The following is a 25,161-nucleotide window of genomic DNA, read 5'->3' on the forward strand; positions in this document are numbered from 1 at the left end:
CAAGGTGTGCAATTTTATTTTTTCTTTGGTTTGGAAATTATGTGAAATGGAAGCTCTACTGTTTAGATCGTACTGCATTTCCATATAAATGAGGGTAAGAGACATCTCCATGAAAATTACACCAGCAAAAGTACATGACTTTGTTGTAGTAACCATTTTCCAATCAAGCTCTGGCAACTTCAAAGCTCAATCAATTAACTTCAAGGACCACCTTTTTTTCCTCAAATTTAAAAGACCGCAATTAAATCTACACAGATCAACAACTCTAGGCAAAGCGCACACAAACAATTACCCAAGAGCAGGGAATAAGAACCTGTGCTAAACAGAAACTAGATAAACAAAAAATAATATTGCATAATAAGTAATGTTCATCAAATTGGACTAATAATGTACAGCCACCTTTTGAAGCAGATAAATATGCCAAAAAAATGTAACATTGTCATCTAAGTATTCACTAATATATCGATCAGACAGGAATTGCCAAGCCCTTCTTTGCCATGCTATCCAAGACATCATTGAGAGCCTGACACAGGCCAACTATCTGCAAAAAACCACAAAAATAAAACTAAGAGCTACTGAAAGGGAAACTCAGCTATGAGAGCTACTTATCAGCCACTATAGTATTGCAGGACCTAGCCACTGTAGGTTGGCAAACAAGCAGAAAATTTTACTTCATTTATTTGGAGGATTAGCAATTTGGGAGAAGCAAGGGTTAAATAAACATGCAGAGATTTGCAATTAATTACGCGGGCAACAGCTATATTTGAATTCTATAAGCATCTTTGTTAGACAACAGAGTTCGTTCATCTTTTAGGTCCAGTAGTACGATAGAATAGCAATCAAATCTGAGAATCACCTGTTGATCCCACTGTTGCAGCTCTTCAGTGTCATCTTCAAAATGTATGACAGCCTCAACCTGATATGAGATAATTCAGATATATCACACAACATGATAAATATAAAGATGCAGCTGTTCTTTTCCTTCCTTTGCCCACCCCCTCCAGTCATTAAAAGAACCTTAGGTTTAGTAAACATATAATCAAGAGAACTAATCTGAAATTAGCCTTTGGAAAGAATTAAGGTAAAAAAAAGGACATGTTAATTAAGTCGGTATTTGGTGAGTCAAATGCAGTAAGAAGGTATTTTCACGATAGTAGTAAAAAAAAAAAAGGACATGTTAATTAAGTAGATGACAGATTCTCAAAATTTTAAAAAGGAAGAAGACAAAGATGAAGAAAGTGACAGGGAGTATGATTTTGGATAGGATAGAATGGGGAGAAAATACAAGTGGCCAACCCTAATTAGTCTGTTGAAGTTGAGGATCCATAGCCAACCCCAAAGGCTTTGTTGTTGTTGTAATTGCAGTAAAATCATTCTTGTCCAAATTCAGGTAATTCATTTAAAATGAATGTGTTGGGGTGGGTGGATGGGTAGGTGTGGGCATGAGAACAAGATTCCATACGGCGTAAAGTGAATACAACAAAAAGACCTTTCAATTCTTGGCAGGAAACAAAAATGTTGAAATTTTTTTGCAATCAAACACACCTAAAATTCTACAAACCTATGATATTTCTCAGTTTGTTAGGATATGATTGATACAAGCACTTAATGGCCGGAAAGGAAAAAAAACTCTGAGCTATAAGCAGTTATTGATACCTGATCAATTGATCCCCTCATTCTATCTTCATAAATCATTCTCGACGCTATCTTCTCAGCCTGCAAGGCAAATAATTCTTTTAGGGCCCACGCACAGTATCAAAATGCTAGAAGCAGGGATTTTAAAAATAGTAACAAACTAGATTAATACAGATATATAAAGGAACGTACCTTATGAGGATCAATGCCCAGCAAGGTGCCCAACTCATCAAAGCTATGGCAGAGAAATGACAATATTATGGAGTTGTCCAGCACTAACATAAAAGGAAAATAAAAACTAACAGCAGCATATGTTGAACCTTATATTTGTATAGAGCTTGCTTGCACTCAAAAGATTATGCTCAATCATAGCACGATCCAGAACGGTAAAATTGTCTGGCAGAAGTGCTTTCTGTGGAAAAAATAGAAGTTGAGACAAACACATTATGGCTTGCAACAAATGTAAATGCCGTAAGCATGACACCTGAATAAAAAGAAGCAAACTTCTATAACCTGATGTGCTTTTAATTCTTCGGCAAATGCGTCGATTTCAGGTTTTCTCAAAATTCTCTCCAAATACACCTGGTATAAACAGGTTAAAATGACATCAAAATTTTAAATAAATAAAGCAACAAGAAATGAAGCAAATTGTGTGCTGTATTCTTCAAGTGGGGGGGTTACCTTTTGCAGTATAGGATAAATTTTCAACTTTGAGCATCGTTCATCCTGAACCAAACCACAACACATCAGCTAAACAAATCAAAGGATTTCTCAGAATGTAACTACTATTCATCAAGAGAGGGTTTTTACTTTGTATAAAGTCGCAAGAACACGAGATCGTTGAGGACCTGCAGCAGCCAAAATTGTACATGTCACAGCAGCAGAAAGAGCTTGCTCCAATGCTTCTTCATCAATCTCCCTGCAAAAAGAATAATGAGCCTTTAAGATCTTCAATTTGAGTGTTAAAAAAGGTGAAAAAGGTGACATTGTAGCATTTGGATTATTTGAAGGAACTTTGTTTAAGTTTGAAAACATGATGGCATGCAATAAATGCAGCCAATGATGCAGTAATTTGGAGACATGAGAAGGAAATGTGTAAAACACACAAGGATTTTGTTTATTGGAAATCAATCGATAAAGCAGGGTCATACTTAACAACCATGTAAAACTACACTTGAGATCAAAGACAACGCAACAATCACAACCTTATGAAAAAGTTGGATAAGCATAGGTAAAATACCCAAAAAAAAAAAAAAACATACTCATCTCCTATTTGCCGTTTTTCAATTTGTGATATGTCATAATAACGTAATGCTGCTTCCAAGAACTTCCTCTTCAAATCTAAAATTCTTGCATAACAAACCTGACAATGAGGAAAAGAGAAGAAAACAATTTAATAAAATGCTGAAAGATGTAGCCTTTAACACAATCATCTTCATTGACATGCCAATAATGTCAAACCTTATACTGTAAATTCAAGACTTCCTGCTGACTGTTGCTAACCAAAAATGAAGCCTTATTGATAAAAGCTTCTGCATTAACAGCATCATCATCCTGCCAAATAAGCAAGCAACATAGTCAAAAACTGTAGGGATACATGTTAACATAATCTAAGACTAAAAATTGATTCAAGCATTATGATCATTAAGACAGTGCGTCACTGGAATGAGATGCTGCATAAGGAACCAAAGTCCCCAACTAAAAACATCACCAAGTTATAGACAAGAACAACATAAATGCTACCTAGCCATCTAGAGTTTGACATGAAACTGTACAGGGGCTTTCTTTCTGAATGAACACATGGAGTCCAAAGAATACCCATATAGTAATCACAAACCAGTTAATTAATTATATCCAGTGAATGGGTCATATGTCAACCACTTGTTAAAATGATGCATATCCCAATGTTTTTTTACTCCTATATCTGCACTTACAAAGGTTTCCAAGTCAGTTTACTTTGAATATCAATAGAAGAACAGGAACCCACAAACGAAAAATTATAGTACTCTAGTATCTTTTTTAACAAGTTGGTATTCAAATTATGGCTATTGTTCTTTGAGATGAATACCAAAGAAACATTTATCAATGGTATTCTGCCCAACCTCTATGCTCCATAGGTGAAACCTTTTTTTGACCTCCAAGAAATACACACACAACCCCCTATAATCCACCCTGGTGAGGCCATTTCCAATGATTAGAATGTCCAGTAATGCCCAGCGTGCAACACTCATTTTAATATTTACCAATGAAAAAAATAAATTCTAATTAATCTAAAGATTATACTTGCAGAAGAAAGTCAATACCTCAAGATAGAGGCGAGCAATTTGGACACATTTTGTCAACCTGAATGCATCGTCAATCACTCTGATGGAGGCATCCAAAAAAAAAAAAAGAGAGGAAGAAATATTACAGAGATGATTCATGTTGAAAAAAAATATTCATAAACATACCTGCATTTAATGAGAAATTTTTTAATATAATAATGAAAAAAAAAAATTAAATGGATCTTACTCTCAGACCTCATTCCAGAATCTAGATCAATGCCACTGAGCATCTGAGCTGCTTTGGACCACTGCTGCTCAGACTCATATAATTCAGCAAGTTTCTCCCTGATAATTAACACCTGCACCCCATTCAGACAGATAACAAGTTTCTTAAAACAAAATCAACACAACTCACAAATATAACCAAAAAATATTGTTTTGTAGATGACCAGGAAAAAATGACCATACTTTCCTATTACAAATGAATAAGATAAAACATAATAACCAGAAAAACCAGCTTAGCACATAATATAAATTATCTAAATCATGGAAAAAAAAAAAAAAAACCCTAGATGCATGCATTGGTCTCCAGCAGTCTCATTAACTCAAGTCTGAGATACAAAGCTAAGATTCTAGATAGAATCAATGCCTGGTCAGTTAGGAATTTATCATTTGCCAGCAGGTTATAGCTTCTCCAATCAGTCCTATGCAACATTCAGAGGTTTTGGTGCAGCATATTCATCCTACCTGAGAAAGCGATTGCTACTACTGAGCAGTGCTTCAACAAATTTCTTTGGAAAGGCAAAGGTGCAGGAAGAGGAAGTGTTAGAATGGCATTGGATAAAGTGTGCTTACCCAAACAATAGGGTGGCCATAGTTTGAAAAGGGTTGCGGATTGAACAAAGCTTCAACAATGAAGCTCATTTATACCCAAGCTGGTTCCTTATGAGTTGCTTGGGCGCAAAATTTTTTTTAAAGTGGTTTATGGAGATGATTACTTAAACTGAGGCAAGAAGCTAGGAAATTCTTGAGCTTTGAGGTAAAATATGGGACAAGGATTTTCCTATGGCATTATATGTGGCATCCAGATGGCATATTGTTTCAAAGATATAGGCAGAGGGTCATTTATGATGCAGCTAACCGCTTTAAAGCAAAATTTGAATATGTTCTAAAGATGATGCAGTGGATCTAGTAGACCGATAGATCTGAGCAACTTGTGAATATTCAAAGTAGGCTCAGTTTAGTCCAGTTGAAAGAGAAGGGCATTATGGGCTTCATCTAATAGATACAGTTGTGCCAATACATGGGAGGAAATTAGGGAAAGGGGTTGATAGTATATCGGTTGAAGCAGCTAAGGTTTGATCTCAACCTATCCCTTGCACATTCCTTTATTGGATGGTTAGCTATGAATAACAAGTTCCCAACCAAAGAGAGGACAATTCAATGGGTATATAGCAGATACATAAATCATGTCCTACATTATGCCTTCATAGAAAATAGGGATCACTTGTTCTTCCAGAAAAACTATCTCGGACGGTATTGTGGATCTATGCTTGGTTTCAGATGCCAACTGGTTGGAATGAATTTAGTTATTGGTCTTTTTTTTCCTTATTATTGTTACAACAAGTGGGGGAGACGGGATTCAAACCCTGGTTCTCCTCCTCGTAAGGGAGACCAAGCAATACCGCAAAGCTACAAGAGTAATTCAGTTCTTAATAGAATTGTATGTTGTACATGAAATATTAACCTACTTTTCAGTTCTTGCCTGATAACGTAGGTAACCTTTCTAAAGAAAAGCCCTTTGGATTCGCCTCTAGCCAGTGCACTAACCCCACCCTCAAATAGAGTTGCCGGGTAAGCCAGGGGCATTCACCCCTATTCCTGTTAATTTAGATTGCTCTGTGTGACTGTTGCTATGAGGCTTTGTTGCCCTATATTTCATGTACTATTTTTTCTCTATCATCTATTAATGTTGCAATAAATACTTCTCACTGATTCTTCATCAACAAAATCAAAACGAACCTGTTCTTCAAACGAAACGACACGAGGCTGAATCTGAGCAAGTGCATAATGCGCAATATCCTTTTGTGCCTCGGGTTCCAATTTCCCTAACTCTTGCGCAAAGGTCTGCAAAAGCTGCCGCGACACCACCAATGGAACGTCGTCGGATAACACTGCGATGATGCCATAGCCGATAACTCAGGCATTATCGAAATAGTTACAGAATAAACCAAAAAATACAAAAAAAAAAAAAAAAGGGAAAAGCAAACGAACCGTGATCGATGAATTTCTTGGCACGAACGACGTCGTTGGAGGAAATAACGGTGGCGAGAATGTGCTTGTACTGCTCGATCTTTTGCCTTTGGTCTGTGATCGCAGAGGCGCTAGCGAAAGCACTCTCCATGGCTGACTTCTCTCTTCTCTTCTCAGATTCTCTCACACACAAGTCTGAAACCCTAAACCCTGAAAGTTGTGTTGTGTTGGGTTTGTGTATTTAGGAAAATCAGTTGGCTCCTTCACTGGTGCTAGTGCCTCAGAGCGCTAATAACTCCTATTGGGTAGCGTCTTTTTGCTAAGAAATATCAAGGGAAACCTCATCTTATACTTCTTCCAAATTTACTTTCACTCCCAAATTTTTGCATAATGGCTAAAAAATAAAAGATTAACTACAAAATTAATTGTAATTTTACTTAATAAAATAAATATTATAATATTTTAAAAATATAATTATTAAATTATATGTTTTTTACGTTTTTATTATAGATATTAAGTTTTGTGTCAATCAATATTATTTATTATATGATCTATAAGTTTATATTTTATATATAATTTTAAATTACAAAAATTTGCAATTTTAATAATTTATTGATAATATAACTATTAATTTTTAATTTTTTTTAAAAATGTGTAAATATGAAGAATATAAAAAAAAATGTAATACCTAAAATTACAACTAATTTTGTAGCGAAACTTTGTCTATATTTGATCAATAATTTTTATTCTTTTATAAAAATTTCACAACATGTGGGAGTCGATGGAAAATAAAATTGTGGATCCATATAAAAAGTAATCTCTACCACTCAAAATTGACCACTTCAACATGAAAAATTAAGTATGTCCCTAGCTTTATTGATATTTAATTATTCTTAATATTTTTGCCTTGATAAAACTTTTTTTTTTTAAATTCCTTTCACAAATTATTATGTGACAAGTTATGAATAATGGTAATTGTAAGGACTTGATTTGATTTCTTAGCCCAAAAGATAGATAGGCTTAGACCCAAAAAGTCCAAAATAATTAATTTATAGGGAACAGGTTGAAAATTGGGCTTTAGTAAATTAGTCAACAAATAATGTAGATATTGATGACAAGAGAACGAAGATAGACAATTTTAAACTTAAAAAAATGTCCTCGGCAAAGTCCGAGGATATTGGTTCTTTTGTATTGATCCTCAAGTTGGATTACAAGTTTTGTTCTACATTGCTACAACATTTTTCTCTCTTTTTTCCGATCCCCCTTTCTTCAAGGGTTTCTTACATTATATATCTCCTTTTGATTGACCTTGACTCTCCATTTGTTGATCGTTCAGACTATTATTTGAGTGCTTGTTCTATCAGACACTTTTTCTGGTCTTTTGTGAGTTGGGGTAGCTAAGGCAGCAATGTTAAGGGGTCTTTTCTACATAAATGCAGTTAAAAAGTTAACTGTAGAGCATTCAATGTAGTGGCAGCAACTTTTTCTTATATGTTTTTTAGCTTCCATTCCTCTTGTACGTTTATAATGCACGCCTCTATCAGTGGAATTTTCTAGAAGGTCACTTTGAACGATAGGATATACATTTTTTATGTGCTTTGTTTATCCAAAGAGATACCCCTCCTCAGACCATCTTCCCCAACCTTTCCGTTTGCAACTTATTCATGAGACTCTGAGCTTAGCACCTTCACAACTGTTTATTTGTCACCGGCCAAGGCCTAAGGCCCAATATATAATTTTGAACTCTTATCCCTCCAGTAATAAAATTAATGTTACTGCGGGTTTCAACTTTCAAGTAAAAAATATTGTTTCACTCAGTATATTCTATATAAAGGGGAGGGGGGACATTTTTTCCCTTTATGTTAGAGAACGAGTGAACACCTTATATTCGTTACTTCCTCAGCTAAATTTATCGGAATCTTTTGAAGAAATTATTGGTCATACACTACAAAGAAGATAAAAAGTTAAGAATTGCATTATTGTTTTTTTGGATTTTATTCGTAATCATTGTAATTTTGTTGAAATTAACTACAAAAGTAACGGATTAAGGATATTTGCTCATTTTCAAAACATAGATAGACAAATCTTTTGGTTTAAAAAAATAAAGGGGGAGGAATTGTGAACTACCTAAAAAAAAAAAACGAAGTATATACAATCTTTAAAAAATGAATAGTTAAACTACGAGCCAAAATAATATATATACTATGGATAAAATGTAGGATACTAAGTTATATATCCTTTTGTCTTTTTATTTAATTTCAATTTGTTTTTTAGTCAAAATTTAAAATATATTTTTTATGTTTAATTTGGCTGTGTGTCTTTCTCAAAAAAGAAAAAAAAAAGAGGCTTTGTGGGAAAAATTCATTTGAGTTAACAACAGGGATATAGTATTTAGCAATAATTTTTATTTATTTTTATTTTTTTGGTGATGTGGACCCTCACCAAAGTAGGGCCTTTTGGATCCACCTGTCAAGACTAAACCACAAATACACGGTCTCATCTGACAAAACCATGGTGTGGATTACATATTTGAACATCATGATCAAAACACCTGTCTTCTCTATCATTTAGCACTCTTTACAATTGTCTTTCCCATTATATTTCATTTCTATTTTATTAGCGTTGGAGCCCACCTCAAATATCCAATTATTAAAGAAATATATATATATATATATACTTTCCTTGTCCACTGGTGCGAGCCAAATGTTGTCACAATATTGTTCTTTCATGTGTGTGACAGACTTCATTCTCAAAAAAAAAAAAAATTTTTTTTTTTTTTTTTTTTTTTTTTTTTGAAAGAAAAAAAGGTGCGTGACAGAGAGTGTGTCATGTGTGAGCGGAAACGCAAAACAAGTGGAAAAAGGTAAATAAGAGTAAGGAGTGCACTTCATATATAACTTCGGACTTCCCCATCCTATAATTAGCAACACAGTTTCTCTCCACTCATAAGAGAAGAATCGCCGCTATCATAATCTCTCTCCCACACTTTTCCTTAACCTCAAACACCGAGCTCCAAAACCATTCCTCACGATTTCTCTAATCACAGTCACCGACTCATATTTAAATTTATATATATAAAAAAAAAAATTCGCATCCACCGCACCGAAATGGATAGCACCGGTTAGTTTCAGCTCTCGTTTTTTCTTTCTTATTCCCTTTTATCAACGTTGCGTTTTTTGTGTGGCGGTGCTTTGATAATCGTACAGTTATCTAAAACGTGTTTGTTTCGTTTGAAAACGAGCATTTCAATCCTTCTGAGTGATTAGATTCTGAGTTCTTTTCTTTTTGTTTCCGTTACTATAATATTTTTCTATGCAACTGAAACGGATTCGTTTGCCTCTGATTTTGATTTTATTTGTTGAAGCTTCAATGAGTCTAGGGCTAATTTGTTATTGTAATTGTGTGGTTTAGACTTTTAATGATAGTTTGATTGGGGTTTTATGGTGGTTTTGGAGGCTAATATGGTGAAAATAATGTGTTATATGACGTGCAATGCATTAGTGTTTTGTTTTTAAGTGACATTGGGGTTTATATGAGTTTGATTTGATTTCGGATTATTGTAAATAGCGTTGGATTTGATTTGATTTTATATATGAGATGTGAATGTGCCGGGGGAAGCAAATTCGTGGACTTAAAATTGAATTCAGTCTTATTCATTTGAATTGTTATCATGTTTGGTTTTTTTGCTATCTAGGAAATCAAAACGAGTTTTGGAATATGAGATCATTCTTTTGGTGATATATATATATATATATATTTTTTTTTTTTCTTTATTGAGAATGTAAATATTGGAATTAATTGAGTTTTTTCGACAAATGTTGATGCACCTGGCAGAGAATTCTCAGGATATTGTAGTGCCGCCAGTCGAAGGTGTTGCCGGAGGAGGAACGGCCTATGGATGGAGTGATGATGGTGGTTTACATGGGTTGAATCCACTAAAGGGATCAATTGATCCCACAGAGGTTCAGACCGCAGATTTAGTGCATGTGTGGTTCATGCCAAGCACAATGAATGTTGGACCGCAAGAAATGCCCAGACATTTGGAGCCCGTAAGCATGATTATGTTATTTCTCACCAGTACTTAATGCTTGAAACTGTTCATTATGTGCTACATTTCATGGTAGGGGATCTAGAGTTCTAATTTTCTGTTAACATGCATACACCAGTTTTTCTGTGACCGGGCATAGGATGCATGTTTGAGTTAATGTAGAGCCCTTTACATCCTAAGGGCACACACTTGTATTTATTGATTATTAACTATTCAGGTAATGTAGATTAGTTAATGTACTTATATATGCATGCTTATTAGTTCTCTTGAGATCTTGCATATGTGGGCTGTGGCCCATTGTTGTATAACAATTATGTGCAAAATGAATGTGGGTCCTTTACACTCCTAGACATATGCGTGTAATGAGGAATTGATTATGTAATACACCTTAATCAATGTGCTCACATTTATTCTCGTTGTTTTGCCCAAAATAATGCATAGACTTTCTTGCCTTCGACATGAAATTACTTCTTTTGTGGGGTCAAGGGGAGGTGATTGGTAGGTAGCCTTACCCCTAGTTTTTTTTGGAGAGGTTGATTCCCGGTGCTTTCAAAAAACATTGTGTTCTACTGAATAGCGTTTTCATTCTAATTTTAGCTTGAACCTTGTGTTCGATATAATACACACCGTTTTCTTTTCAATATGATATAAAACATGATATTAATACTACTGAATTGTTGGAGTATTATCCAGATTATTTAAAACAAAAAAAGGAGGCGGAGTTTTGACATTTAATTCTGCCCCTGTTGGATGATAGTTTGCTGTGGAAAAGAAGCTTTCAAGCTGGAAACGGCTTTATTTGTCAAAGGGTGGTAGACTCACCTTGCTGAAGAGTACCCTTTCAAGCCTCCCGACGTATTACTTCTCCCTTTTTACTATCCCTAAAGCTGTGGCGTCTAGATTGGAAAGCATTCAAAGGAACTTTTTGTGGGGTTCATCAGTTAAGTGTTTCAAATATCCTTTGGTGGCTTGGGAAAAGGTTTGCTTATCGCGTGAATTGGGTGGTTTAGGTATTCAGAAGTTGGTGCCTTTTAATCAGGCCCTATTAGGGAAATGGCTTTTGAGATATGGCCAGGAAACCTCGCATTTGTGGCATAGGGTCATTGCCATGAAATATGGGAAAGGAATAGGGGGTTGGTGCACTAGAGCTTGTAGTAGGGCTCATGGTTGTGGGTTATGGCGGAGTATTAGTGAAGGGTGGGAAACTTTTGCTAAGCATGTCTCTTTTGTGGTGGGGGATGGTTCACGTATTCTTTTTTGGCATTATAAGTGGACTGGTGAGGTTCCTCTCAAAATTCTTTATCCTCAGTTATTTTTGTGTTCAGCTAATAAGGAGGTTTGTATTTCTGAGGTGTTAAGCTCTCCAGTGGGTGATAATGACAGAGTGTGGAGCTTAAGTTTTCATAGGGACTTCAATGATTGGGAGTTGGCGGCTTCCTACTCCTTTCTTAATTTCATCCAAACCCATCTTCCTAGGGATGGAGGGTGTGACAGACTTCGTTGGGATCTTAATGGCAATGGGAAGTTTGATATTCGGTCCTTTTATCATAAGATTCGGAATGCAGCTCCTTCCACTTTCCCTTGGAAAGGAATTTGGAAAGTTAAGGTTCCTAAAAGGGTGGTTTTTTTTATGTGGACAACAGCCCATGGTCAGATTCTAACTTTGGATAATCTTATGCTTTGTGGCCTCCCTTTGGCAATATGCTTCAGTTGTTTGGGATCGAATGGGTCATGCCAGGTTCAGTTGTGGACTTATTATTTTGCTGGTACCACTAGCTGGGGAAGCATAGTTCTGATATTTGAGATTTGGTTCTAGGTTGTTTAATGTGGACTATTTGGATTGAATGGAATCGGCGGTCTTTTGAGGATGAGGGGCAAACTGTGGTTTAGTTATTAGAGTATTGCCAGCGGACCCTTTTTGATTGGTCTCGATGTTGAGGTTATTCGGATTGTTCTACCCTTACGGATTTTCTTTCATCTATTAGAATAGATTAGGGGCTGCTTTTGTTTTTTTGTTTCTTTTTTTCCTTTGTTTACTACTGTGAACTATTTGTGCTTCTCTTGTTTTTCTTTTATTAATAATATTCTCTTCTTACTTATCAAAAAAAAAATCTACAGGACAGATTTCTCTTCTCTCCCCATCACATCCCAAATGATAAAAAGAGCGGCACTACACTACAACCCGGTAAGCCCCCGAAGTTAGTCGTAAACGGTGTACGTAACCCTTTCGGATGGGAGAAGAGACCGGAGGTGGAGACTTTAAGATAGGCTTTTTTGTCTGGCATCATGCAGACAAAGTATCATCGACATTTTGGATTTGTTTTCATTTTTGTGTGCATAAATTTGAATTCAATCCTCTGTGTCCCTTGTAAATGGAGTAGTCTCTTTGCAATAAAATAAATCTTTACCTATAAATAAAAATTTTTGAAAAAAAGATTTGGTTGACAATCTTGACTGCAACTGGTAGCTTTTTTTTTGGGTGGGGATGCTGGAGAGTGTCAAGGGGCCTGTGATTCTAGAAAATTTTAACTATTTTGTGCATATTTGATCCCCTTTCTTGTTGGTGATTCTAGATTTGTTGCTTTCATGTGTAGAAATGAATTTTTCTTTCTTTAGTTTTATCCTGTCTTGTTGGTAAGCTTAAGTCAAATGCTTATTCTGTTACCATAGTGACTTGCTTCTAAAATTTGGTTTATCTTGAAGATAAATCTCCTGGCAGCTAGAAATGAGAGAGAAAGTGTTCAAGTTGCTCTACGTCCAAAAGTTTCTTGGGTTGGTTCAGGTGTGGCAGGGGTTGTGCAGGTTCAGTGTAGTGACTTATGTTCAACATCTGGTGACCGGTTAGTTTCTTTAATACACATTCTACTGGGCATAGCTATATCCCCTTCGTAATCAGCTGATGTTGGCTGTGGCAGGTTGGTTGTTGGACAATCAGTAAGGTTGCGGCATGTTGTGCCCATATTAGGTGTTCCAGATGCTCTTGTGCCCCTTGATCTTCCAGTTGGTCAATTAAACCTACTTCCAGGGTACTGGCTACATTAATTATCTTATGGCACTTTTTATTTTTATTTTTAATATAAAAAATACAACTGCTGTAAGGCTATTGATGTCCAAACTGAGTTTGTTTGCTTTTCCCCCTGCTGCAGAGAGACAACTGCAGTATGGGTTTCCATCGACGTTCCAAGCACGCAAGCCCCAGGTCAATATGAGGGGGAGGTCATCATTACTGCTGTAAAGACAGATGCAGAGTGAGTATATTTTTCTTAACCTAGTTACTTCTATTGTGTTTCCAACTTATGCATTTATTTCATATGGTTGATTAGGATCCTATTAAAATAGGGCAAATTAAAAAGACCATCCCTGTTGTATGCCCTTAAAATATAGAGCTACCATGTGTTTTATTTTGTGACACCCACTTCCCTTGTGGTTTGCTCTATGAGGCATTTCCGCTAACTTTAATGGAATTTGATGATGTGGCAAGTGCCAACATCACCTATTGGGAAAGAATTAAAACATACTCTAAAGCTTATGCCTTGTGAACAGCCATGAACACAAATGAGGATTGAAGAAGAAAGATATATAGAAAACCGAAAATGTGAGTATAGAAATGATATTTTTCTTAAATTCTTTCTCAGTAGGTCATGTTAGCATTTTCCATTCCATCAAATTTCATTTAATTTAGCAGAAATGCCTCATAGAGCAAACCGCAGGGGACTAAGTGTCACAAAATAAGGCACACGGTAGCTTCATGTTTTCAGAGTATACCATATGGGTGATTTTTGTTTTCAAATTATGGACACAAAGTTATCTTTGTTATCTATTCTGACTTTTGCAGATCTCCATCACAATACACGGGCAAAGCTGAGAAGCATCAACTTTACAGTGAACTTAGGAGCTGTCTTGACATTGTGGAGCCCATTGATGGAAAACCACTGGAAGAAGTGGTGGGTTTCTGAATCTATTTTTGCATATAATTTAATTTTTCTGTTGATCTTGGCAATATATAAGCTGTTCATATGAGCATTTGTTTTTTAGGTAGAAAGAGTGAAATCTGCCAGTACATCTTTAAGAAGAGTTCTTCTGTCTCCATCCTTTTCTGAATTCTTTTCAGATAATGGGCCAGTTGATATAATGGATGAAGATGCTATTTCAAACCTTTCAGTACGTGTGAAGTTACATTTGACAGTTTGGGACTTCATTCTGCCTGTAACTCCGTCTCTTCCTGCAGTGTTTGGTGTATCCTATATGTTTTAAATTAAGTATTTGGGAAGTTAAACTTTGCTTTTGTTACACATTGTATTCAAGTCTCACACAAGTCCAGTTAATAAAGGAGCTCTAAGCAAACCAATCAGTCAAGTTATATACAAGGTGTTGTTCAAGCCAAAATAAGACACTAGTCCATTAGAAGCTTGTAAATTAATGGACATGTCTTAATGAAGACAAAAGATTTAATTGAAGTGTTTGCTTGTGTTCTTCAACTATATTTTAGATATCTGATACTGTAATTGAGGATCGTTTTGGTGTTGAACATGGGACTCAAGAGTGGTATGAGGCATTGGACCAACATTTCAAATGGCTTTTGCAATTTAGAATCAGCCCATATTTTTGCAGATGGGGTGACAGCATGCGTGTCTTGACATACACCAGTCCATATCCAGGTAATTTACTGAATCAAGGCAAAAAATTTCCCTTAAGTCATTATTAACAGTATTTCTTATGCAAAACCTGTCCTGTCTTTGTTGTAATTAGAATAGTTTTAGAAAATAGACGTGCTGAATCTTTTGTAATTTTCGTTTTTGTTATTCTAGCCGACCATCCAAAATCAGATGAATATTTTTCAGACCCGCGACTAGCGGCATATGCCGTACCATATAGTAAAGCTGTCTTCGGGTATACAGTCAGTTGTCCATGTTCGCTACTGTCAGTATATTTTCCATGAAAACTGATGAGTTGCCACCCACTTGTTGATATGCAACAGAAGTGATGCAGCGAAGGATTACTTGCTGAAAGAAATCGAGATATTGAGGACAAAGAATCACTGGAAGAAGGCTTATTTTTACTTGTGGGATGAGGTATGACCACTGTTGTAAAATGACAGCAAAAGGGTGCTGTTGGTTGTTATGATAATGAGAGCACAAGCCTTGGTTTATTTTTTATTTTTGGCTAAAAGATAAACAATTCCTTAGGTGATATGTCTCTAACAGGTTATTTGTTTTCACTCTACAGCTGTTCAATTAAAAAAAAAGGATTCACAAAACAGTGGTGTAGAGATTATTTTCACACTTTTTCACACTTTGACAGAATGCACAATGAAATACTATCATTTTTTTTTTCTTGTTGTATTGCTTTGACTTGTGTTCTTGCTTAATCTCAATATTTATGATGGTTCCTGAAGCAATGCCTTTCTCTATGATTTGCTTGATGAGCTGATGTGCCTGCATTAATTTTTGACAGCCTCTAAACTTGGAACAATATGATTCCATTCGCAAAATGGCTAGTGAGATTCATGCTTATGCTCCTGATGCACGTGTTTTAACTACTTACTACTGTGGTATGAATTCCCTTCCTTCTGTTTTAATTACTCATTTTTTTTCACTGTGATGTTAGTTGTTTGTTTCTCTCCTGTTCTTTCTTCACAGCTTTTTTTGTATGATTCTGGATATTTTCATGATCTTGTGGCCTTCTGTTTTCATTAGGAAGATCTTCCAGCTGAGCGTCACAGTCCTTATTTTATTTTATTTTTCCTTTCTTTTGTTCCCCCCTCTTCTTTTTTCTCGCGTGTGTGTGCACTTATGGTGTTATGACACTATTTCATAAATGGCAGATGATAAAATTAATTTTATTAGGTATAAAGATAGGGAAAGATGATGCAAACATTGCAGCGGTTGAGGAAGGAGGTACAAAAAGATCAGTTACATGAGGGCAATGTAGCATGGATACGGATACGATATGTAGTATGGTGACATGACATTTCTTGAAAAACTAGGATCTGATATGTCAAGGATAATTAATTATATTTATTTTTAGTTATACATATATATTATATTTGAAATAAGTTATGTTTATTTTGGATTTAAGAAGTATGTAACAATAATGAAATGTTTGGAAATATATCTAAAATTAATTTAAAGACAATAAATATTGTTTAAAGTACGAACAAAAGAATTCAAATAAACAACATTCAGCATCAAAATAGAACAAATGAATTAAAAAATTATTTTTTCTTCTTGAGTGCGTGCTTGACACATTTGTGTCTGTGTCAGATACATGTCCATGTTGGATATGTGTCCGACACTAGTACGTTGGCAATTTTGCCATGCCATTCTTCCTAGCATGAGGGTTACCTCCTAAACACCGGTAGATCATCCCTTGGGTTAAAGCCCTGGTCTATGATCTCTCTCTTAGAGGATCTAAGAGTTCTAATAAAGGAAGATGTGGTTTAAAGATAGTTGGAGGGGGATTATATAAAATATTTGTAGGTGAATATCATTTGAATGATTACGCTGGGGAATTGAGAATTTAACTAGTTACCAGTGTTAGAAATTTAGGTGAAGAATGATTTATGAGATATAAAAGTGGGCCAGAAAGATGAAAATAGGAATAGTTCAAGGTATGCTATTTACATTAAGGCTTGGAATCCTATTGGTGATGGTGGTCTTATGTGTTGAATATATTGTTTGTCAAGATTTTCTATGAAAAATGTCTTAACAAGATTGTTATAATTAATAAAGCAATTGATGAATGAAGGAAAAGTACCTTGGCACCTATCTATGAGATTTATGAATAAAAGACTGAGTAGAAGTTAAAGATCAAGAAGCTTTCTTTTCGCGGCAATTAGAATTGAACTTTTGAGTTCTTTCTTTGATTTGTCATTCCATTCACGAGGCCAAGCTTTTTAATTTTTGGGGGAAACATCATGTAAAAAGAACTATAAACTTGTCTAAATTGTTCATGCTGAAGTGATTTTTTTTTTTAAAAAAAAAAACATCTAAAAAAATAAAAAAAATAAAAAATATAAAGATAAAATTTCTGCTCTAACCTAATCTAAGTGTATATGTGTATGAAACTCCCTCCTGGAGACTTGAACCCTGACCCTTGCCCCCCACACTCTACAAACACTTATACTTGTGGAGTGACCATCGCATCAAGGGTATGTGGTGGTTTTGTAGATGTTGAATCAGAGTTGTTTTAGTGTGAAAAGATTTATTTTGTGACTTAGTTTTTCCCTAATTCAATAAAATAGCTTGTAGTTTTTCTGGGAACTTATTTGAGAATGATTTTTATTACTGAAATTTATTTATTTTGAATTTTTTTACTAATGATGCATATGGGTGTGTGATTCTTTTTCATTGAAAAGTATTTATCTTTATTTTCTCTATTCATGTTTGATATTGTTAAAGTGTCAGAATGTTATCTCCTTTGTCAGCCTACAGTTGGACTTAATTTTCTCTTTTGGGTGATAATCATAGAGTTTTATAGGGGCTAGTATGGTTTTCTTGTTTGATTTACACTTTATGTGTATGCATGTGTGCATGCACATGCTCAGTTAATTTGAACCTTCGATTACATTTTAATATATTTCTAACCTTAATTTTTTGTCTTTTGTGTAGGGCCAAGTGATGCACCTCTTGCACCTACTGCTTTTGAGGCTTTTGTAAAAGTTCCAAACTTCTTGCGGCCTCATACTCAAATTTATTGTACAAGGTATTGTTTTCAATTGGGCTTTCTAAATGCCAAGATTTTTTCACTTAGTTTTAGAATATGCACTTCTTGGTACTTAAATTTCTTTATTAAGTCTGCTCGTTTTGGTACTTGGATTTCTTTATTAAGCCTGCTTGTTTGAGCAAGGAGAGGACTGGCAGATGAATTTGTAATCCACATGTAACTTGCAAATGATTCTAGTTTATACTGGAAGAATGATGGTTTCCAGTTCATGTATCAAGCTGAGTTTTTAGGAACAATGATTTTATCTAAATAAATACATTATTAACATTGGCTATTTGCCTTGACTAAATGGATTGGGTTCCTCATCTCACTACGAAGCAGAAAGTTGGGTCAGAATAGGAAAATATTTTGATGTGCATGACCCTCTATATGTGTCTCCTATGTCATGAAATTTTTAAGTGAATCGTATGCCTTGAGTTAATGTTATAGTCCTAATGACTTCAATTTTTTCTCTGGGAAGTGGCCATGACCTTAAATTTGAAGTCCAAAATATGTCATGCTCATTATTATTGAATATCTGGTTGAGATTGGGTTTGGGTTATCCTGGTGACTTGTTTTATGCCATTGTGCTTGATCTGACTGTACCCTGCATGATGAGCACCTTTTACCAAATATCTTTCTCAAACATCACCATTATGTTTGCTTCAGAACTCAGGCAGTCTTCACTCATATCATATGCATGTTATCAAGCTTGATCTTAGGTCTGGTCATTTGTGGTTAAAGATTTGAAGGTAAAGACCCACTGGCCTTGATATATGAAGTGTGCAGAACTGCCATGTTGAACTTCATTTTCTCTAATGACTCGTATCTTACATGTATTAAGAGGGTTCTCCCTCAGCTCTTTTTGATAAGTATATGAGCGCATATCACTGAAATCATACGATACAGCTGACAATTAGTCAAAGGTTCTCTGTCACCTGAAAAGATTTAAACTTTATTTATTGCAGTGAGTGGGTGCTTGGCAATCGAGAGGATTTGGTCAAGGATATTATTGGTGAACTGCAACCAGAGAGTGGTGAAGTAATGTTCAACTAGATCTGTTCCCTTGGCTCTGAAATTTACTTTTCTTGAATTTAATATGTTACATATAATGTGGTTATTTATTTATTTTTCATTCATGATAAAAGATATCAGAAAGATAAAAGGTAGTGTTCTTAAATATACATCTTTATTACTTATCAAAAAATATATATATATATCAGAAAGATATGTTTTCTCATTTCATCTTTGCAGCTTTTCCTGTTTATAGTTTTTCCAAAAATTTAGTTGCATTTACAGGACTGACTAATGCACACTGACACTGGTGATTTGACATGTTAGGATCTAACCTGCACTTAGATTATCTGGTTAATTTCCCCTTTTTTTGTTTTTTTTTTGTTTGTTTTTTCTTCTAGTTAAAATTATAATAAATATAATAACTACAGTAACCTTGGGCATGGTTTGTCAGACATGACAACCAGATCTCTCTGGTCCTGAAATCTTATTCGAATTTTTCTATTGAGAGATATAAATATTCCTTTGGGGTAAGTGTTTCTGTGTCTGGGTTTTAGTTTGCAAGCATGTCTAAGCCTACGTAGTTCCTAATTGCCTTGGTAACTGGTTACTGCAGTCTGTTCAGGCTTGGATGTGTCTCTTGATAGTGTGTATAAGAGGAATGAGCAGGCTACTGGAGATGCCGACTGCTCAGTTAGTAAAAGCTATGTAGAGTTGAATTACTGACTCAGGGTAAAGCCTTTGGAGCTTAAATTCCATGTTTAAATTAACAACTAACAACCAGCAGTCAATGCAAAGTTGTACCAATTGAGTTTAGGTGATGGTTGAAATTGTGTGGTTTTACCAGCCAGTTGTAGCTCAGTTACCTCAGATAAGACTGTAAGAGGTGGTCTGTACAAGCCATCTGAGGTAGGGAGAACATCGTAACCATGACTACTTAAATCATGTGCTCTGAGACATGGCTAATTTCCGTAAAATTATAATAAATCCACTTGAAGATATGGATTTTTAGGTGGCAGCTGGAAGATTTTTTCAATTTTTTTTACTTTGGTAAGTAAGGAATCATGAATATATCATATATTACATCATGATGTCAGGCAGAAACTGAAAGGGATGAAACTAGGAGCACATTTGAATATTAGAAAACAATTCTTTTCACCAATTATTGAAATTTCATCACATTTGTTTAGATGTGGTGTTATTTATGGGATGTTCAGAATCACTTTATGGTAATCAAATTTGGCATTTACTCCTCCTAAGAAGGCCTAAAATAAAGGTTCTACTTACGTGCTTGACTGTCATGCTTGAGATCCTTGGTTGGTTGTAGTCCATACTTTCTCATACTTGGTTAAAAAAGTGCCCAAGAATTAACAAAGCAAATTCATTGCCATAAATTATTGCTTATGTAAAACAATTGCTCATGGGTTGTTGGATCTGCATCTTGATAGCATCGAGGAATTGTGATGTAGCAGGCTGATTGTAACCTTTTTTTTTCCTCAAAACAATGTTTGTAGCTATAAAATTGTGCAAGTTGAATCTGAACCTAAAAGCAAGAATGAAAGTTTCACTGGCAAAAGAAAAGTGGTATGGGTTACTAGTTGATAGTTTTCTAAGCAGAGAGTAATGGGCTTGGGCTCAAACCTTATTATAGTTACAGTATCCTCTCTTACTTAGAAAGCACGGCATGTGTGTGGTAAGTTGCTTTGGCTATATGACACATTTGACATAGAGTTTACCTCCTCTGCCTGTCATGTTAAAGTGAAGCACCGACAATTTTTTTTTGTTTTACTGCTACAATACCATGCCGGCAGGATATTTCCATAGGCACGATCCAGTAGATGTATCACTGATCTTGTACATGTTATCTGCATCTATTCATGTATTTTCTGGTTGATGACCGCTAATGCATTTTTGGACAAATTTGACCATAAATATTGCCATGCAGCTAGGCTATTATACATGTAATGTCGGTGATGGCAACTTCAGGCTCCTTTTGCACACTGGGGTTGTAGATTGTCATCTTAAGTGCATTGCTTCTACTTTGCAGTGTTGTAATGAACAATGTGCTTTGTTTGCTTACTCATTGAAAGCTAGCTCTTCTTGAATATTGAATGGTGTTTGCATTTTTGTAATCAAATTGATTTAGCAAGTTTCTAGCTTTCTTTGAATAATGCCTTATGAGTTTGAAGTTTAACTATGAGCTCTCCGATATTGGAATCTGAAACTTGTGTCTTTCTCATTTATTTATTTAGGTGTAAAAATGTTTTATCTTGTATGCGGATGTATTCTATTTCTATTTATGAACAAAGTTTAGCTACAAAATTAGTTGTAGCCTTAGTTTACACACTTACTTAATATCTTTTTATTGGAGGTAAATTTTGACAAATCCACCATTGGATTACATCTTTTTCATATATCTTCCATGCTTGCAAAATTTTAAGAAAATTAAAGATCAAGAGCTATGTTATCAATAAATTTTTTTAATTGTAAGTTTTTGTAATTTAAAATTATGTATAAAATATAAGCTTATAGATCATATAATAAATAATATTCGATTGACACAAAATTTAATATGTGTATTAAGAATGTAAAGAACATACAATTCGACGGTTAGATTATCAAAATATGTTATAATATTTATTTTATTGAGTGAGTTTATAGTTTTAAGCTACAACTAATTTTGTAGCTAAACTTTGTCCTTAGCTGAATATATTGTAATCTACTTTATAGTCTAAAGTTTAATTCAATTTTTTTTTTTTTTAATGAAATCAGTGAAGGCTGCATGAGATATATATTGTTGCCATTTTCAGTCAAATATGTTTAAGAAGTGAATTTTCCCCTGATTGCTGTTGTCATCAAATGCATGATAACCCTTAGATGTTCAAGTAAAAGATGTATGTTTGGAATGCATAATACTTATTATAGGGCATTAAGTCTATTACTTGCTGAAAGGAGGTAACTTTGTCTTACATGTAGGAGTGGTGGACATATGTGTGCATGGGACCATCTGATCCCCATCCCAATTGGCACCTTGGGATGCGAGGAACACAACACCGTGCTGTATTTTGGCGGGTATGGAAAGAAGGCGGCACGGGGTTCTTATATTGGGGTGCTAACTGCTATGAGAAAGCATCGGTTCCCAGCGCTGAGGTATATGCCTGGCCTCATGGTCGTTTATCATTTAAAAACACCATTTCTGTGTGTGCTGAAATATTATGCATGCTTCTGAGCAGATTAGATTTAGGCGTGGCCTTCCTCCTGGAGATGGAGTTTTGTTCTACCCTGGTGAAGTGTTCTCCTCTTCACATGAACCAGTTGCTTCAGTTAGACTAGAGCGCATTCTCAGTGGTTTGCAGGTGAGACAAACTTTTTCATTTTTTATTTTTTTATTGGTAAGTTACACATGCACTGATGCACCCCAATGAGTTTTGACCTGTGACCTCACCCTCCACCCAGGAAGTGTCACTTGAGCCACTGCTCACTGGCCAAACTTTGAATTGATTCTTTCTGTCACCCTCAAAACTTTTGAATGTCAATAAATGCTTCTTCCCCCCCCCCCCCCCCTCTTATTTTGGGAGAGGGGTTCTCTCTCTCTGTTTTTTTTTTGGGGGGGGGGGGGGTGGGTTGTGCTGTAAGAACTGGTTTGATTTGACAGCTTCCAATTGTTTAGAAGATCTGAGGTGGAAGTAATATAGGGTGTGTTGGATTGAACTTATTGTTGCTGAAACTGAAAACTGAAAACTGAAAACTGAAAATACTGTAGCAAAATAATTTTTAAATGTGTAAATAGTACCGTGGGACCCATTTTTAATATTTTTTTAGTGCGTGAACAGTGCCAAAACAGTGCATGAACAGTGTTTTTGTCTCTGAACAGTAAAATCATGTGATTATCTAGCAATATTTAAGATCCCATAATAATCTATGATAATTGTCATAATCACAATGGTTGCTCCTACTTTTAATGACTTTCATTTTTCCTTTGAATATTCTTCATTATCTTCATGCTATTTCATTAATTTATCCCTTCTTGCTTATACCATTGAATCATTGATTATACATAACATTTCACAAATATTTTCCTTTGGTTTCTAAGTTTGAGTCTTGACAATTTTTTTTCCTGTGGGTGGTGTTGAGTACTATTCTAATCTTTAGTTTGCAAAAGTTAGTATGCATGTTTGTTTAATATTGTCTGGGTGCTTTATTAGGACATCGAGTACCTGAAGTTGTATGCTTCAAGATATGGTAGGGATGAAGGTCTTGCTCTATTGGAGAAGACAGGGGTATACCTTGGTCCTGAGCGTTACACACTTGAGCACATGCCTGTTGATGTAATGCGTGGTGAGATCTTCAACATGTGTCGGTCTTGAAGAAAGCTTTACGCACACTTCACAACATATGGCAGAAATGAAAGATTTCTCTTTCGGAAAAGACACGTGAATCACACACTAGAAGATATGCAGTTAGATCTTCAACATGGACAGATATAGACATCAGTTTCTTACTGAGTTCACTGTCTGATTTTTATAGTAGTTTTCTACATTCATAGTTTCCCTTTCCTAGATAAATTAGTAAAGACAAGCTCGGGAACTTTTGTGCGACAGTGACGATGTGAACCCACATACTAGCACATGCACATAGGGGTTTAGTTGCACATAGGCAAATGTAATTTTGTATGAGACAATGATGGATTATTCTGAGGTTCATTTCAGCACTAAGTTGTCTGGCATGTTACAGTGTTGTTGACTCCACGAGCTGACTTCTTAGGTTTTGTGTTATGTCCCTGGTTGTTCAATACTGTTTACTGGTATAGGTGCTAGTTTAAATTGCCTTGTTATTGCACAGGAATTTCAGCCCCTGGTTTAATCTTGTTTGTAAATGATTAGGCTCTCTTTTTGGGTCTGGTCTGGACTTGCCTTAGTTGCTGGACCACTTGAATCTTGATATTTTTTATTGAAAGTTTTAGACCCTGATCTATTATATTGCGGTGAATTATTCTCTTTTGGATGTTACCAGAATCATTCAGAATTTTTGGTTTTGTCCTCTTCCAGTTTTAGATGCTGAACCGTAGGATAAATTTGTGTTAGCCTTCCATATAAAGCGAGGAAGGCCTAAGTTAGCTTAGGTTATGAAAACCAACGGTGAGAGAGTTTTTGTCCTAATTCTTAAAAAAAGCATTAGGCAACAGTGAGAGTAAATTTGTAAAGAAGAGAGCGAGATGGATTGTATTAACAGCATTAGGCAAGAGCTCCTTGGCCTTGTGTGAAGGTGGCCTTAGGAAAAGGAAAGGGGTATTTTATTTTTCTATTTTGATTCCTGTAACAGTGCTCCTTTTCCCCCCAAACAGCAACAATATTAAATCTATAAACTGCAATTTTTTAGTATGGTTGACATCAATGGTATGTTTGTTGTGATTTGTATATAATAAAAATGGTGTTATTGGTGAATTTAATTGAAAGTGATGTTATTTCAATCACAATATGACATGTTAATATTTATGAAAAATATTTGGTTCAAAAAGTGTTTATAAATGAACTTTTGAAAAGGGTTGTCTGCTCAGCATTATTTTAAAGGGCAGAGACACCATTTTTTGCGCTTAAAGTTTGCCTTATATTTCAATTTGGGCCTTAGGGTTTAAAAATAGCAATTAAATACATAGTTTGTAAAATTATCTAATTTGGTTGGCACGCTAATTTGAACATTATTGTAACCTTAAAATTACATAATACTAGCCATAAAAAAAAGGGTACATACTTGTCATTCAAGTGGAGTAAAAACATAACCATTATTCTATATATTCAGTTATTCACTATTATTATCACCTGGAAATGCGTTACTGACTTGAAATATAGTTTTTTTTTTTTTTAAAGAAAAAAAAGAAAAAAAGACACTTTCTGAATTTGAATTGAATTTGCTGGAAAAGTTCTGTATTTCAGGTTTGGTTGATGAGAAAATATTGAGGAAATTCAAGTTCTTAAAATGAAAAAATATATATATGGTAATCTTTTAACAAACTTTTGAAACTTGAAGGACTAAATTTGAAAATGAGAAGAACTTTAATAATTGAATTGAATAATTTTAAGAATTTGAAGGATGTGATTGTTACGTTTAAATTTTAGGATTTAATTGAAAAATTAGTCAAACTTTTAAGCATCAAAGTTAGTGTTTACCCCAAAAAATTATACTCAAAAGTCAATAGAGGTCCTAAAACGTTGGGAAAACTCACAAATCGACGATCTTGTGTAG

General features: G+C 35.0%; 2 protein-coding genes across 4 annotated transcripts; one reads left to right on the top strand and one right to left on the bottom strand.

Annotated features, from left to right (window-relative positions):
• Positions 1-330: 330 nt before the first annotated feature.
• LOC112041208 (COP9 signalosome complex subunit 4) lies at positions 331-6,477 on the bottom strand. Its single transcript, XM_065770913.1, has 14 exons — positions 6,174-6,477; positions 5,922-6,073; positions 4,155-4,258; positions 3,939-3,999; positions 3,097-3,189; positions 2,898-2,998; positions 2,446-2,554; positions 2,317-2,361; positions 2,149-2,217; positions 1,956-2,047; positions 1,828-1,870; positions 1,657-1,716; positions 857-916; positions 331-541 (listed from the first exon to the last, which is right to left on the bottom strand). Exons 1-14 carry the CDS (start codon positions 6,301-6,303, stop codon positions 467-469), a joined length of 1,194 nt encoding a protein of 397 aa, XP_065626985.1. The 5' UTR covers positions 6,304-6,477; the 3' UTR covers positions 331-466.
• Positions 6,478-9,030: 2,553 nt separating this feature from the next.
• On the top strand, positions 9,031-23,895 carry LOC111983010 (uncharacterized). 3 transcript variants are annotated; one of them, XM_024014658.2, is made up of 16 exons: positions 9,031-9,272; positions 9,987-10,201; positions 12,904-13,040; positions 13,116-13,226; positions 13,347-13,448; positions 14,036-14,144; positions 14,236-14,436; positions 14,690-14,858; positions 15,009-15,090; positions 15,182-15,272; positions 15,655-15,751; positions 17,811-17,904; positions 18,873-18,945; positions 21,895-22,068; positions 22,152-22,274; positions 23,124-23,895. In XM_024014658.2, exons 1-16 carry the CDS (start codon positions 9,260-9,262, stop codon positions 23,283-23,285), a joined length of 1,953 nt encoding a protein of 650 aa, XP_023870426.2. In that variant the 5' UTR covers positions 9,031-9,259; the 3' UTR covers positions 23,286-23,895. The 3 variants fall into 3 exon arrangements, with proteins under 3 accessions (XP_023870426.2, XP_023870417.2, XP_065626986.1); XM_024014649.2 differs by having other exon boundaries at positions 9,032-9,272; positions 15,179-15,272; XM_065770914.1 differs by lacking the exon at positions 9,031-9,272 and having other exon boundaries at positions 10,087-10,201; positions 13,097-13,226; positions 15,179-15,272.
• Positions 23,896-25,161: the final 1,266 nt, after the last annotated feature.

This window comes from Quercus suber, unplaced genomic scaffold (genome assembly GCF_002906115.3).
Source record: "Quercus suber isolate HL8 unplaced genomic scaffold, Cork oak 2.0 scaffold_37, whole genome shotgun sequence".
In the NCBI taxonomy this organism is placed as follows: domain Eukaryota; kingdom Viridiplantae; phylum Streptophyta; class Magnoliopsida; order Fagales; family Fagaceae; genus Quercus; species Quercus suber.